Source organism: Anopheles stephensi, chromosome 2, assembly GCF_013141755.1.
Source record: "Anopheles stephensi strain Indian chromosome 2, UCI_ANSTEP_V1.0, whole genome shotgun sequence".
Classification (NCBI taxonomy): domain Eukaryota; kingdom Metazoa; phylum Arthropoda; class Insecta; order Diptera; family Culicidae; genus Anopheles; species Anopheles stephensi.
Genome location: NC_050202.1, coordinates 50,919,362 through 50,934,151, shown reverse-complemented (window position 1 = coordinate 50,934,151; position 14,790 = coordinate 50,919,362). Strand labels below are relative to the sequence as shown.

The window sequence follows — 14,790 nt, the reverse complement described above, 5'->3', positions numbered from 1 at the left end:
TCCGTGCTGCCGAAAAAACAGCTTCAGCACGGATAAACCAGGTTTGCCTGTGTGTTGTAAACTTTTCGGGACGTCGGACGCGTTTTGTTGTGTTGCTGTTTCGTAGAATTGTTTGAGCGTGTTTTATCCCTGCCCGAAATAGCACGGGTGGAGTGGGCGTTGCAGAAAAGAAGTGGCCCGGTAAGCAAGGAATGTTGCTGTGCGTAAAATGTACCATCCCGCGAGCGGGAAAGCTGTGTAGAATGCGATAAGAAAAAGTGTGTGGTTTGATAGTGTTGACTGTGCAGCTGCCCAAGCAAGCGCTGTTTATCAAAGCCTCCCAAAGCATGTTTCGTAAACAGGAAGTCTAGTTAGTGTTCAATGTGTTTTTGGCGTGTTGTTATTCTCGATATCTTATCCCTTATTAGCTGCTTGTTTTATTTCTATCTACTGCAACCAATCCACCCAGTAAAACACAAATTGGCCTTTGCAGCGTGGCCACCGTACGGAATGAGTGCGAAACGCAGTGGCGTTCCAGAGGTTACTGTTATGGTTGCGAAAGATTTCTCGCGAAAAAAAAATCCGCCATCACTGCACTGCCCTTATCGTGAAATCGCGTCACGTTGCCAGTAGCAACGGTTGCCCCCCACACACACATACTAAGTTAGTTGGTGGTCGCCCTTTGGATTGTTCTCTTTTTGTAGCAGTAATCAGACTGCTAAGGATGTTGATTATGTTTTGTCTATAAAAGTCGTGTGTTTGTGTGTGTGTGTACATTGTACGTGGTCGGTGCAAGCTTCACAGTGTTGTTACCAAATCCAAACCACCTTTGGATTCGATACGTGAGTGTCCCGTGATACCGAGCCGATACACTTTGCATAACCGGAATGCTCGATGCTGTAAGCAATAGCTTGTGGTGAAAAACGATGATGCCACGAGTACGTCACCGTCTGGCACCCAGAAGTAAATTCCGCGTACGGTTTTAACCTTTCACGACTCGGTGCGTCGTGCTGGGGTTCCGCATTCTTTCGAAGTTCATTAGCTCGCGCGTTGTTTGACGCCAATGTTGATGCAGCCCGGGTGGTAGATAAGATAAACAGCTGCTGTTCGTGGCAATATCGCAAATAAGAGATGCTTGGGTTTCAGTGAGAAGTGTAAAAAAAAAACCCTAAATGTGTTTGCTCTGTGCTAGCCCCGTGGTGCTTGTGTGAGTGTGATTCCTGCTGTTGTTTGCTTGCCGACGACCGTTCAACGCCGGTCAACGCATACAGCCCCAACTACGTCGCCGGATGTGAAGTAAAACAGATCAATATTCCCATTTTCATATGCGATTATTTTACACCTGCCTGATGATGGCGAAAAGGTGCCAACTAAGTGTTTGGCAGAAGCGCACGCCTCCCAGCAGGAATGCCTGCTGTCGAACCCGTAACAACGATCAGTAACAACTCCCGGTAACATCTGTCCCGAGCAATTACCTCTTTCATGACGCTCTGGACAGTCATTCTTGGATGTACGAGAGAGTGTAAATGCACAGCATAAACTATTCGTGGCCACGGTTATACACACTAGCCCGATCACCACCGATCAAGGATAAACTTGGACACCACGGCTGCTTCTCTTTTTGCCGACCGGCATTTATGGCAAGCGGTCTAGTAACCGATGCGTGCAACAACATCGTTGGCTAAAATGTGATGAAGAAACTTTCACGTGCCGCGCCACCTTATTACACCTTGATATGATTGGAGTGCTTTGAGCTGCCTTTGGCTCGGTATTGCTCCACATGCTCTCGGATCGGACGAGTAGATGACCCTTAAAAGATGATCGATGTACACCATGGTTATGCTTGTTGCTGATGAGCGATGGTGGCGTCACATCGTTCGCATTGCTTCACATTTTCTGCCTGCTGGCATGACACTTTGCTGATCCTAATACTTTTACTTATTCACCATTTTGTCGCAGCAGTTTAAAACCTATTGCTTTTTCCGATAAATACATAGTTTCACAGATAAGGGAACCCATTGCATAATGGACAATCGAGCCCAACCGAGTGGCTTTTAGATTTTCCCGTAATTGTGGCAGTCAAGGTTACTGCTTCTGCATGATAATTCAACAACGGCTACAGCTACGAACCAGCACAATCGGCATCGGCATCGGTATCGCAGCGGGCCAGGCACGTCTGTGGAAAATGGCAACATCTCTCACGGTTCGCCGGCTCTTGCTGAATTTCAAGACAAATTAAGCACAAACGAAATGGAATAAACGTGCGAACTCTGGTGGTGGTGTGCTCTACTGTCGTTTGTTTGGCCGGGGGCTTAAGAGACACGTAATGCTTTAAGACGAGAGCACACACACACACACGGCACAGCCCACCTATCCGATGATCGAAAAAAGATACGGAAGCGAAAGTGCTAACACTGGTGCATAGAGAGAGGAAAAAAAAACGCAGCAGGCGCAGCATAAATAATGTTGGCCCAGTGCCCAAATACGCACGATCCGTGAGGTGCTAGCAAACCACAGCATGCTTGAGCGTCATGGGAAAACCCGACGAACGACGATGCAACTAGTCGATGCTTTGAATTTGTCGTGTTGCTGTTGAAAGTTGGGGCGTTGATTATAATCGAAATGCATCCGAGGGATTAATAATTAACTGTTAAAATAGTTGTTACACACAACGCTTCCCAATGGGGCTGGTTTTGGCCAGCCACTGCCAGAAGGTCAGCTACGATAACGAGGGCTTTTTTTTCTCTGTTTCACGCAGCTCATTTTACTGTTCGATAAGCTGTAACGAAGAGCAAAATCGATTGCTCACCCTTGCCTTGGGGCAGTTCCTATTATTTACGCCCCTCTGCGCGTGATAAGTGCAGTTTTTGAGCTTATGAATAATGAATGGATTGCTTGCCTTCCCGCTACCAGAAGGGTTACTATCTTCTACTTTTTAACGTTTGATAGGAATAAGATGTAATTTACGGAGCTTTTTTCCCGGATTTCTCACCCAGAGGAGGTACCACCGGGTCTAGTGGTTGCTTCTGGACGCCAAAAGCAGTACGCCCATTTGCGGTACCTTTCGGCTCTTTATTTGAGTGTTTCGGGTTGGATTGGAGAGACTTCGCTGTACAAGTTGTCATTTAATCGTTAGAAAGTAGGGTGCTTTTCGGGAAATCTAATTCCGAATCGGAATAATTGCGGACCAATGGCTATGTCTGCGCAAATAATGCATCAAACGGTGACTTCAGTAGCATGCTAGAGTGCTGCGAAGATGATTAAAGGATTTTAGAGAGATAAATTGCTATATCCATCCTCCCAAGTCCATTCTACGTCGACTTCAACTCCTACTGAAATCTAAATCTAAATTTAACTGCTCCATCAGCTGGTTTGTTGCTGCTATGGCCAACACTTTTGAGTGTTTTACGATTGCAGCTGTAGAGTTGTTCGTTCTATACGGCTTATCCCTGAGAAAAACGGCTTTATAGAACTTAAGGCTCGTTAGGCCACTGGACTGGACTCAGGATCAGGTCCTGGTTCTGTTAGATTGTAGCATACACTCTAAAATCAATAAGATCCCTCTCAGTCCAAGCCGTGCATTTTTAAGCAATGGAAACCCACTCAGAACGAGCAGCTGACGTGACTTATGGAAAATATTTAACTGACGGTTAATCAGTCGAGTCGACCGAAGAGAAGACTAAAACAGACCTCATCAGGGACCTATAGCATTTAGCAGTAGTGATGTGCAAACTGAATCAGAATGTGTGAATGACTTAAATCTTAGCAATGAATTAGATGATTTAAATCATCTCGAAGAGTTATTTCAACTCACTTTTGATTTAACTCTCCGTGCCGACTAACCACTCACTGACCTCGTTTTAACTCACTCACCTCGTTTTAACTGGTTTTTATTCACTCATCTCGTTTTTACTCACTAGAGAGTTAAATGTCGTACAAAATACAATACGGTAACGAGCCGTAAAGATAGATTGTTCATAAAAAAATATTTTAAAAGGGACTATGCAGATCCTTCGCTTGTGTGTACGGCCGCTCTAAAATTTTCAACTATACTGCTCGTCAGTTATTATATGATATTGAAGCGATCTTTAGTAGTGCCAAGAAAGAAGAAAAAGGTTATTGCTACCAGTACTACTTAATATTTCCCTGTTATTGCCTTGAATATTGTGCTTACCTGTTGAGTTGCGATCAATGCGATATGCCAATACGACATTTAACTCTCTAGTGAGTAAAAACGAGGTGAGTGAGTAAACACGAGGTGAGTGAGTTAAAACGAGGTGAGTGAGTGGTTAGTCGGCATGGAGAGTTAAATCATTATTCAAGAATAAACTCTTAAAGAGTGAGTATAAGATGTAACTCACTATTATAACTCATTCAATTTGATTGAATGTACGCAACTGAGTGGTTATTCCCATCACTAATTTTTAGTCTTTATTGGAGGTCTTTCTCCAAATATTCTGGGGCCAGCGCGAATAATCAATTGATCGCTAATGATCGGAATAAAAGCTTAATGCATAGAAGATGCAGAAGAAGCGGTGGTGACATTTTTGTATAAATTATTGTAACGATCAACTAGATGTTAATTTATTTTCGACGAAGAATTACTGCAAAAACATCAGTGACTAAGAGCCTTGCTTTATCCACCGATGCTAAAAGCGCTACACTCTTTAGCTTCACTCTATTTTTTTAAAGAACTGCCTGGCTGTTTTGCTACCCACTGTGTGAGATGATTCATCAAAATACTTGCATAGTAATAGTTTCAGTTAGAACTGGTATCGAACCGTGACCGAAATGTACTCAACCCTCCCGTAGGCAGTGCCGAGTATCGAGCTACTGGTAAATGCACAGTCAAGAATGCCAGAAGAGAGAGTCAGAGTCCTGTGTGGGGCGGTTGGGGGTTTTGCTTTCCTGTGTAGGAAAATTTGGGGCAATTTTGACTAAAGAAAAACCTGAGGAAGAAAAAACTGATAGACATCAACATCAGCAAATGAATAATGTTTTTTTCTTCCCTTTTTAGATTGTCGGAGCCTTAGCATAGACCCCGGAGTGCACCGTGTGCCGAATAACCGCCCACCCAACCGCCGTTGGTGGTCCAGCTGCTTCGGGTGGCATCTGGAGTGTGGATGGAAAAATGTGCCAGCGAGCGATGCTGATGTTGCCAGAACGCATCATCCTGCCGCACACTGCCATTCCCGCCAGCAACAGTAACGTACCTCAGCGACAGCAGCGATCGGTTGGATCGGATTGCTCACGCCCATCCGTCCATGACCAGGTACGACCGGTACAGCTTGTCGTCCGACCAGCAGCAGCAGCAGCAGCACCAGCAGCAACAGAAGCAAAAGGAACAGAATCGCCAGGAGCTAGGGGACGTGATCCTCGTCGGCAGCACGGCGATGACTGACGAGGAGTTGCTGCTGCTCGAGCGTGCCAACGCCGAACGCGATGAGATATTTCTGCGCTACGACCAGGGACGCAAATGCGACAGTATCGATGCGTGGGAGGATCCACTGTTCGAAGTTTACACGCAAGCGGATCGGTACGGGTTTCTGCATCCCGTTGCACCGAAACAGTCCAAAGAGGCGGAGCTGCTGCATCACAAGATCGAGATGGAACGGTTGAAGAAGTGGGTAAAGATGGACAAAAACTGGGACGGTGCGGCGACGAAGAAAAATCTCCCCCGGCGCATCATGAAGGGTATACCGGATCGCATGCGTTCGGCGATCTGGCGCAAACTGCTCGACCTCGATCGTCAGATACGGGAGAACGTGGGTATGTACGAGCGGATGTTGCAGTGTGCCCGGCAGCACAGTCCCGACATACGGCAGATCGATTTCGACGTGAACCGACAGTTTCGGAACCATCTGTTCTACCGCGAGCGGTACAGCGTAAAGCAGCAGAGCTTGTTCCGCGTGCTGGCCGCTTACAGTATGTACAATACGGAGATCGGCTACTGCCAGGGTATGTCGACGGTCGCCGCCGTGCTGCTGATGTACTTCGACGAGGAGGACACGTTCTGGGCGCTGGATGTGCTGATGACCAGCCCACGGTACGCCATGCACGGTCTGTACATTGTGGGCTTCCCGAAGTTGATGCGATTTCTGGCGCACCACGACCGGATCCTTACGAAGTGTATGCCTTCGCTGAAGAAGCACCTGGACAAGCACGAGGTGCATTCCGTGCTCTACTCGCTGAAATGGTTCTTTGTCATCTTCATCGAACGGGTAACTATCGGCAAACCGGTGGTGGTCGCCCCGCCGTACGGGTTTCGTTTTGAGAATGAGAATGTGTATTTCGTCCTGCAGATACCTTTTAGCCTGTGTTTGCGGGTGTGGGACATCTATATGATGTTTGGCGAACGTGTACTTACGGTCATGGCGTACACCATACTAAAGATACACAAATCCAAGCTGCTTCGGATGAAGGACATGGATCAGGTGACGGATTTCTTGCAGGTGGGTTTTCAATTCGTTACCGTACCTTCTGCTAGCCTGCTGTAGTGCGACCTTGACCCTGACTACATTCATAACCATGTCTTCCACCCAACAGACATCGTTGCACAAACAGTTCGGCTATGATGACGATCATGTGATAAAGGTTCTCCAGAGTTCGATGGATGAGCTGAAGAAGTTGAAGCTGCTAAATTTGCCACCCGCCTCTGCCAACGAGCTTCCAACGGTGCCACGGGGCCAAACCGTGGTGGAACCATCGGCACAGGCGAAGGTAAGCTCAACCGGTTCTGAACCTGCAGCTGTGTACTGATGGTAATCGAAACAAATCCGCTTCCCGCCCAACAACAGATCGGCCACCGTAATGAACAGTTTTCCGAGCGAGAGATTGCACTGAAGGAAACGGTGCTGTATCGCAGCGAATCGAAGAACGAGGAGGAGGAGGACGACGACGAACAGTACAATAACGGTCGTGCTGGTGGTGGTGGTGCTGCTGCAACGGCGGCGGACGACGAGGACGAGGACGAACGGACGGAGAAAGATTACGATGATATTACGGAAGATACTGTGAGCCAGCTGCATACCGGTGAGTGCTGAACGTGTGTTTCTCCTATCGGTGGCATGCGCGAATTGCTTGTTTGCTTCTCCGCTTTTAATACGTAGTCTTTGCATGCAAAGTATATTTACACTGTTTGTTTGTGTGCCGTAGCGGTTTGAATATTTAAAATGTTTATCAGCTTATAGAGAGCTGACTGTTCTAGATAGATTCATACAGTAATGCTTGTCGGGTTTTGTATGTTAAATTGTGTTCGTATGATTAATCTATGCTCACGCTTTTCACGCGATATCGTCAATATGCATTTGAAAATCACTTAAATTCGAACCGGGGGTTTGGCACTTCTCAGCAGCCACTGCCCTCAAGCTAGAAAGCATCCGCAAATGCCAAACACACCACATTACGATAAGTAAGCTTCTTCCCACTAATGATTGCAATTTTTTCTCCTAACCTCACAATGATTGTCTGCCCTTCTCCTCCTGCCGCGCTAACTCGTAAAAGGGTTGCAAAGGTTGCCAAAAAATTCGCGAATAGTCAAAGGTAATGGTTTACGGCACGTCCGTACGCAGTCTAACAACCTTCGCGCAGATGATGCTAAGACGGTTAACCCGTGTGAGACGGAAAGCCTCCAAACAATGTATCGTTTTCTTTATGTTTTATTTTATTTTTATGTTACGCCTTTATGTCCCGCCACCACCGTGCTACCCCAAACCTACAACGCAGGCGTTAGTACCGGCTCGTTGCGTACAATCCAGAGTTTCACCACGTTCGACACGGGCACCTCGTTGGCGACCAGCTTAAATTCCCTCGTCATCATCGACTCGATCGATGACTATTGTGATAACGATAGAATTATCGAAGAAAGTACTCGCCTGTAGGAAAGTAAACTGTTTAGCGCACTGTTGCCCTGTTGCTGGCCAACCCACTGTTTGCCTCGCCACCTTACCCGTAAACGACGGATCCGAGGGACGCGCCCACTAATACTCAAAATAAACCCGCTCGTTGGTCGGATAATGCGCTCCAGCAAATCAAGCAACCGGCTCCATGTCTACGTTTCCATCGCAGCAACCATTGGCGGTTGAAAAACCAAAAAAAAAAAGCACTTCCACACTTGGCTCACCCATTTCGGTCATTCGATTTCAGTCTGTCGGTAGTGGCGGAAGCAAAATTTTAAGAGTCTTTAGCTTTTGGGTCCAAATTCTTAGTGAAACACTCAATTGTACCGAAGGAAAGAAAGTCACCAAACCGCTGCGAAACATGTACCGAATTGTAAGAGAAACCATCGGCCATCTGGGAATGCTGCCGAAAGTCGTGCGGCCCATGTCATCGAAAGCCTCCAGGAACGGTGCCGGTAGCGAGAAGTGTAGGCAGAAGATTTGCGAGGATCGTGCCCGCGATTTGGGCGCGTTCGAAGGTACGGTCCCGGAACGGTTGCACGTGGTCAGTCCGCAGATGTGGCGCCCATGCCCGGACCCACCGAAACCACGTGAATTTAGCTGTGACGATGTGGCGCTGCTGAACATGCCGCGCCGAAAGCGAGACCCGGTGCTGAAGAAGAGCAGCTGTACCACGCCCGCGCCTAGCATCGAGGCGCCGGAGTGTATCAAAATTAAGGAGGACCTTTGCCTGCGTGTACAGGTGCCCGGTTGCGGTAAGGTAAAGTTTCCGCCGAAATGTGAGGCTGCCTTACCGATACGGGACTGTGTGCGGAAGCGCCCGCCAGTACCGTCGTTTTCCGAAGCGTACAAAAATCCGTTCCCACCGCTACCGATCTCGGAATGTATGTGTTACAATGCGACGAAAGTGTGCTAATGGCCGGTTGGACGACGATGGAAGGAAATAAAGCATGAATGGTTTCGGATTTGTGGCTGATTAAAGGCGGAAGCATTTCAGGGTCTCTTTGTGCATGCATTTTGGAGCAAGTAGTATTCCACTCTAGTTCTTTTATTAAGTCCAACTTATGGGCTCTTTGTCCATGTTTGGATTTCAAGTCGGTTCAGTGGTGGGTCAAGACATTTGGAGGCCCCGTGCGGTATGGCAGTTGAACTCCCTCGCCGACGAGGCCCCGAGCGGCCGCTCCTTCCGCTCGTAGGTTGATCCACCACTGAGTCGGTTGTGTCCTTAGGATTTTAAAGTCCTCACTAATTCATTCTACCCATTCGGATCACATCCTATATTATGCGGAGATTGTTCAGAGTTGTTACGTAAAAGCTGTTTTCATCAAATCTAGGTTTCGGTTGCCGGGTGACCGACGTAGGTTGCCTCGTTCTTATCCTGATACCCACTAGATTATTTTCTAGAAGTAATTTAAGTATTGCATGAATTGTGTGAATTTATTATGCTTGTCCAAATACGAATCTCTTCCGTTTTGCTGAGGGATGACCATCTCCCTAACCACGTGTGCAGCTATTATTTTTTCGAAGCATGAACCATGAACGAGTTCTCTAAGTGTTGCTCAGTTTGTAGGCAAGTAGCAAACCTTGTTGGAAAGGATATTGCCCTGCGAATAATGAAGCAACATCGTTTCTTCCCTTCAGTTTCGGACATGGACGGAACTGGAAGCATAACGAAGCAATCGTTGACCGGCACCTCCGTAACCTCAACGAACGACATCAGCCTAACGTCGTACGACCGTACCTGTGATATATTCCGGCTGCAAGCATCGGGACAGCAGCATCCAAGCAGCCGTGAGCTTCCGCCCACCGGCACAACGTCGGCCGTCCTTATGCTTGACCAGCTGGCCGCCCAGCTATCGGACGAAGAGCTTTCCTCGTACGGGGCAGCCGTTGACCTAATGCTTGACGATGATGATCTTGATGGGGCTGCTGGTGATGATCAGCAAAGGATGATGATCGATAAAGATGCAGCGGAAACTGTACACGAAGATATGGAGGAAGAGAATCCACTAGTTTTCGAGCCTGTAACGGATCCCATACACAACGGTCTACAGCCGGAACCACTGACGATACTGCTGCGAACGTTAGACCAACCGCAGGACGCCATCGATGAGGAGGATGAGGATGAGCTAACCGAGAAGCAACTATCGTTCTGATCCTCGTCGGCGTACAATAATGCTCACTGCCCTCAAAATCAGGAAGGTAAGGTATATTCTTCAGACTTTTTTGTCCAGGTTTATGGTGAAGATGTTTCCAACTTTACACGGTGTGAATAAAACGTACATTTATGAAGGAAGGTAACGGTGGCTTGCTTACTGACTTAGCAGGCTCTGAAACTGCTCTGTTGCAGTCTTGGTCTGCTACTAAGATCTCTAACTCTATTTCCAAACTTCATCCAGGAACAGGGCAGGGTTATCTGTTGCATTCAGGCATTTTTTGATTTTTGAAACGGGACAGGTGCGGTCTTTTAAGCCAACCAATCCCAGCGACTGACACTATCCATAGAGGTGACGCCTGCTGGGGACTAAACGACGCTGGCGTAGTCCAAGATAGGACAGACCAAGCAGCAATACAACGCCGTCAAGCACAATGGATCACGGACCTCAGACGCCATTCGGGTGATGAGGCCCAATAATTTGGTGGCTCGCTCGAGGACTGAGTTGATATGTGGCTCAAAAGACAGTTTGTCATCGAGCCACACTCCAAGGTCCTTTACCAGAGTGACTCGTAGGAGCACGGTGAGCCACCGAGCTGGTAGCCATATAGCGAACGAGATTCTACACAAAGGATGAGCCCGTTAAAGAAACACCAATCCGCAAATGCATCGGCGTCGTTTTGAAGGCAAAGGAAGCCTTGAGACGAGGACACAGGAAGATAGAACTTAACATCGTCAGCATACAGCAGACATCCTTTGGGAGGGAGCGACTTGATGCAGTCAGAGATGAAAAGCGAAAACAGTAAAGGACTTAAGACGCTGCCCTGAGGAACCCCTGACTTGCCTACGAAAGGATCGGAGGGCACACCGTCGGAGGGCAGGATCGGAGGGCACACCGTCGGAGGGCAGGATCGGAGGGCGGTTCTTGAGAAAGGAACAGAGCCAGAGAAGAAGTGAACCACCGAACCCTAAGCGTTCCAGCTTATCTAAAAGCAGCCTATGAGGCAAGCAATCGAATGCAGCTTTGAAGTCCGTGTAAATGACGTCAACCTGTCTACCAGCATTTAAGTGCGGAAACAGGTCAAGCATCAAAGACATAACATTCGACAGGGTGGGAGCGTCTAATAAGGGGGTGGACAATAGGAAGGATTAAAGAGTGGATAACAGACTCGAGGACTTAGAGGCGCAGCACATAGGATAGAGATGCCTCGGTAATTGGATGGGATAGTGCGACAATCCTTTCTTGAAGATCGGAATATGGGACCCAACACCTCTCTAGAGTCAATCAGCACTGAAGAGGGAATGCCGTCGGGACCGGGAGAGAAGGAACGCTTCAGCTGAGCGAGTGTGGAGAGTACCACGGGTTCCTCGTTGAGAATGTGCTTCAGGCTCGTGAGTCCCGTCGAGTGCGAAGAAGAGTCCGCTGGGTCTACAGAAAGACCCTCAAGAGCCTGGAGAGAGGATATAGAGCGGTCGCCCATAGTCATCGTAGATGGAATAGCAGAGCTACCCCGACGACTATTGACATAGCGCCAAAAGGATTTAGGATTGGAATGGAGCTGAGATTGGATGCGCGCAATATGAGTGCGAAGACGGATCCTGTTGTACCTACGGATCCGCGCAAATGGTAATGGGAGCGATGCAAACAATAGGCACGAAGCGCTCGTTTTAAATCCGCCTTAAGGCCACGAAGGTGAGAGTCAGACCGCAATGGTTTGGGAGGTGGGGTGCGAAGAGGACAACATGTGGAGAGGAAAGACGAAACTGCAAACGTAAAGCTTGCAACAGCCTCGTCGATCGTGGGACTGGACTCCAGGAAGCTCCAGTCATGGGTGTTGATGTGATGGTCAAATTTCCTGCGGTCCAACAGGAGCAGGGGAGCGATCGGGATAGATATCTCGATGGCAGGATGGTGGGTATCTTCATCAACCAACGGCAGTGGAGCCCGGCAAACAGGACCACATTGACGACCGTGGGTGTCATCTGTCATCAGGACGACGGTCGTGAGGTCATCTGTTGATCCTCCGACAGCCAATATAAAGAAGTTAGGACAAATTTTCGGCACATGTTTCATTTAGGACTATATTTGAGTATAAAAACACACACACGCAAGCACTCCCACACGGTTTAATTTAGAAATGGAGCTGTTGAGGAGCTCTTTTTTCAGGACGTTTGATTCGTTAGCGTCCGTTCGAGGTCGATATGCGCCAGCAGTTCGTCCCAGTTGACCAGCTTGCCCGTTACGCGATAGGGCGTGAAGTGGCACACGTCGTGCTTGATGTTAAGCGGCTGTATCGGTTTGCTAGGGACGGCGGACGGATCTAGCATCGTGAGGAAGTCGGTCGTTGAAATGTGGCCCTGGTCATTTGTATTTAATCTGTGAAAAGAGTAGGAATATTACAGTCTTGAAGTCTTTCAAGAGAGAGAGGGAGAGCTTACATTTGCAGCATCTTATCGAGCAACGCACTGTCCAGCGGTATCTTGCAAGCCTTCACGATCGTACGGACACGCTGCGGCGGCAGCCACTGCGCGTTGGTCGGTTCCAGATGGTAGATGTGCTCCTTCGTACGGTCCAGATCGCTCCACAGGGCACGGTTCAGCTCGGCATGTACCGCGGACCGGACCAGCTCCCGATCGCACCGATCGGGTTGCTCCGATTCGGCCGAAAACAGTCGGCACAGCGTCACAATCTCCTGATCGACGATACGATCGCCCAGCAGCTCGAGCAGTATCTCGCGCAGCCCCTCGTACGGGATCGTACTGACCGCACGGCCATCGATCTTGCTCTGCGTCACCTTTGCCATATGCTTGGCCACGTACTGCTTGTACTGGGGTTGCATCGCGTCCCGCAGCTTGCGCACAATCTTGCCCAGGTTCGAGAGCGGGAACTCTTCGCAGTGCTGCTCCATGAAGCGCAGCGCATAGATGTCCGCATTCGTAATGTGAAACTGATGGTCCTGCAGGCGCACGGTGGCACCGAGATAGAAGTGCTGCGGACCGTAGCAGGCGGGCCGCTCGGCCGAGTACGGATCCTGCCGGGGAAGGAACAGTTTGCGCCGCTTGATAAACTCCCCGCCCAGGAAGCCCGAGTTGCGGATCGGAATCTCGTACACCGAGATCGTATCGTCGCTGAGGTGGTAGCTGATCACGAAGAACCGATCATTGTTTTCCCGCACGTGCGATATCATCCGGGCGCCGAACCGCAAACTGCACCGATCGTACACCACGAAATTGCGGAAGTTTATTTTGGGCGGTTTCGGTTCGAGCGTCAAACAGTTACCCTCGGAATCTTCGTGTGTGCCCCACCCGTTGAACGGTGGCAGTTCGCGGTCTGGGCGGCGACCCTGCACAAACTGTTCCCGCGGTGCACTGTAACCGTACAGTGGGGTGAAATCTTCCACGCCGTACATTTCCCGGTAGTAACCCTCGGTGAACCGATCGCACCCGGTCAGCAGTACCATGCGACCGTACACGTTGATTCTCGCCCCTATGCGCAAATCCGCGTCCCGATAGTAGTTCCCGTCCGATTTGCCAATCCCGACACAATCGGTGAGATACCGGCCACCTTTCAGACCGCCGCCAACCACATTCAGCACCATCACGGGCGTACTTTCACCCATCGTCGGTAGATGGTCGAACGTTTTCGGCAAACGGCCACGGCGCAGGAACATGCCGTTCGAATCGCGACCCGAGTTGACCGGTAGCTTCTCCTTGATCTCGAACGTATCGTCGCTGAGATGGTACAGCACGTCGAGCTCATGCACGTCCCCGAACACGCTGCCCCGATCGTCCCACACACCCTTGAACCGGAGCACCTTCCGGTCGTACTGGAGAAATTTGCCCAACGTATCAATTTTGTACGCCGGCCGTCGGGCCATCTTGGCGGAATCTTGCTGCCGGCGAAGGTCCGTAGCAGGATCGCTGGCATTGGGCGGTCGGGATTGGATTGTTAGTAGGAGGGAAAAATGGATCCGCTTAAATGTACTCACTTCGGTTGCTCGACCGCGCCCGGTACAGCGACACCGAGTCGGTTAAGAAAACGGCGCGTAAAATCATCACACCCGGTAATGGTGTAGACCCGATCGAACAGTTGGACCGTGTGGTTAATGTTCAGGTCCAGCAGCGACGTAAACTCAGTATCGTACGGCGGAGGCCTTGGAATGCGCTGACGCGTTACCAGGCAACCTTGCGGTATGCCCGAGTTGAGCGTACGCGGTTCGCTTACCTGCATCGTGTCGTCCTCGAGGTAGTAGAGTATGCGCACCTTCCGGACCTGGTACGGGATGCGATCCACGTTGCCAAGCGTTTCCTGAAAGTAACCGTAGAAACACAGCACCTGCCGATCGTACTCCAACCATCCCGGCCGGGACGGACCGTACTTGGGCGGATAGAGCGATGGTAGCGTGTATTCGGGACTGTCCGTTGCAAGCAGCGGTGTGCCACCGATCCCCGGCCGCTTGGCATCGGCGAGAATGCACACCTGGTTGCGCTGGTCGAAGTGGTGCGATTTGTGGAACTTGGAGCGACCAATCTTTTTTTTTTAGGTGGAACAAAGAGTGAGTCGATTTAAAATGCCTGGCCAATGAAGGGAAACTACGGGGCAGAACTCACATCCTGGAACGTGTTACCGGGTAGAAACGGTAATCCGGAGCACCGTAGCATCATCCTACCAGCAGCACTTTTACACGCAAAGGACTTAAATGCAGTTCAGCAAAGCGAGCACATAACCGACCGACCGACCGACAAGAAAAGCGCACT

General features: G+C 49.5%; 2 protein-coding genes across 6 annotated transcripts; one reads left to right on the top strand and one right to left on the bottom strand.

Moving 5' to 3' along the window:
* Nucleotides 1-30: 30 nt before the first annotated feature.
* Nucleotides 31-10,178, top strand: LOC118502579 (USP6 N-terminal-like protein). 5 transcript variants are annotated; one of them, XM_036034917.1, is made up of 7 exons: nt 31-180; nt 4,997-6,200; nt 6,282-6,431; nt 6,526-6,699; nt 6,777-7,011; nt 7,483-7,521; nt 7,705-8,067. In XM_036034917.1, exons 2-7 carry the CDS (start codon nt 5,244-5,246, stop codon nt 7,857-7,859), a joined length of 1,710 nt encoding a protein of 569 aa, XP_035890810.1. In that variant the 5' UTR covers nt 31-180; nt 4,997-5,243; the 3' UTR covers nt 7,860-8,067. The 5 variants fall into 5 exon arrangements, with proteins under 5 accessions (XP_035890810.1, XP_035890811.1, XP_035890809.1 ...); XM_036034918.1 differs by lacking the exon at nt 7,483-7,521 and having other exon boundaries at nt 35-180; nt 7,705-8,858; XM_036034916.1 differs by lacking the exons at nt 7,483-7,521; nt 7,705-8,067 and adding an exon at nt 9,519-10,178 and having other exon boundaries at nt 50-180.
* Nucleotides 10,179-10,294: 116 nt separating this feature from the next.
* LOC118502578 (EF-hand domain-containing family member C2) lies at nt 10,295-14,790 on the bottom strand. The gene is made up of 4 exons (XM_036034912.1): nt 14,644-14,790; nt 14,022-14,563; nt 12,472-13,953; nt 10,295-12,409 (listed from the first exon to the last, which is right to left on the bottom strand). Exons 1-4 carry the CDS (start codon nt 14,695-14,697, stop codon nt 12,196-12,198), a joined length of 2,292 nt encoding a protein of 763 aa, XP_035890805.1. The 5' UTR covers nt 14,698-14,790; the 3' UTR covers nt 10,295-12,195.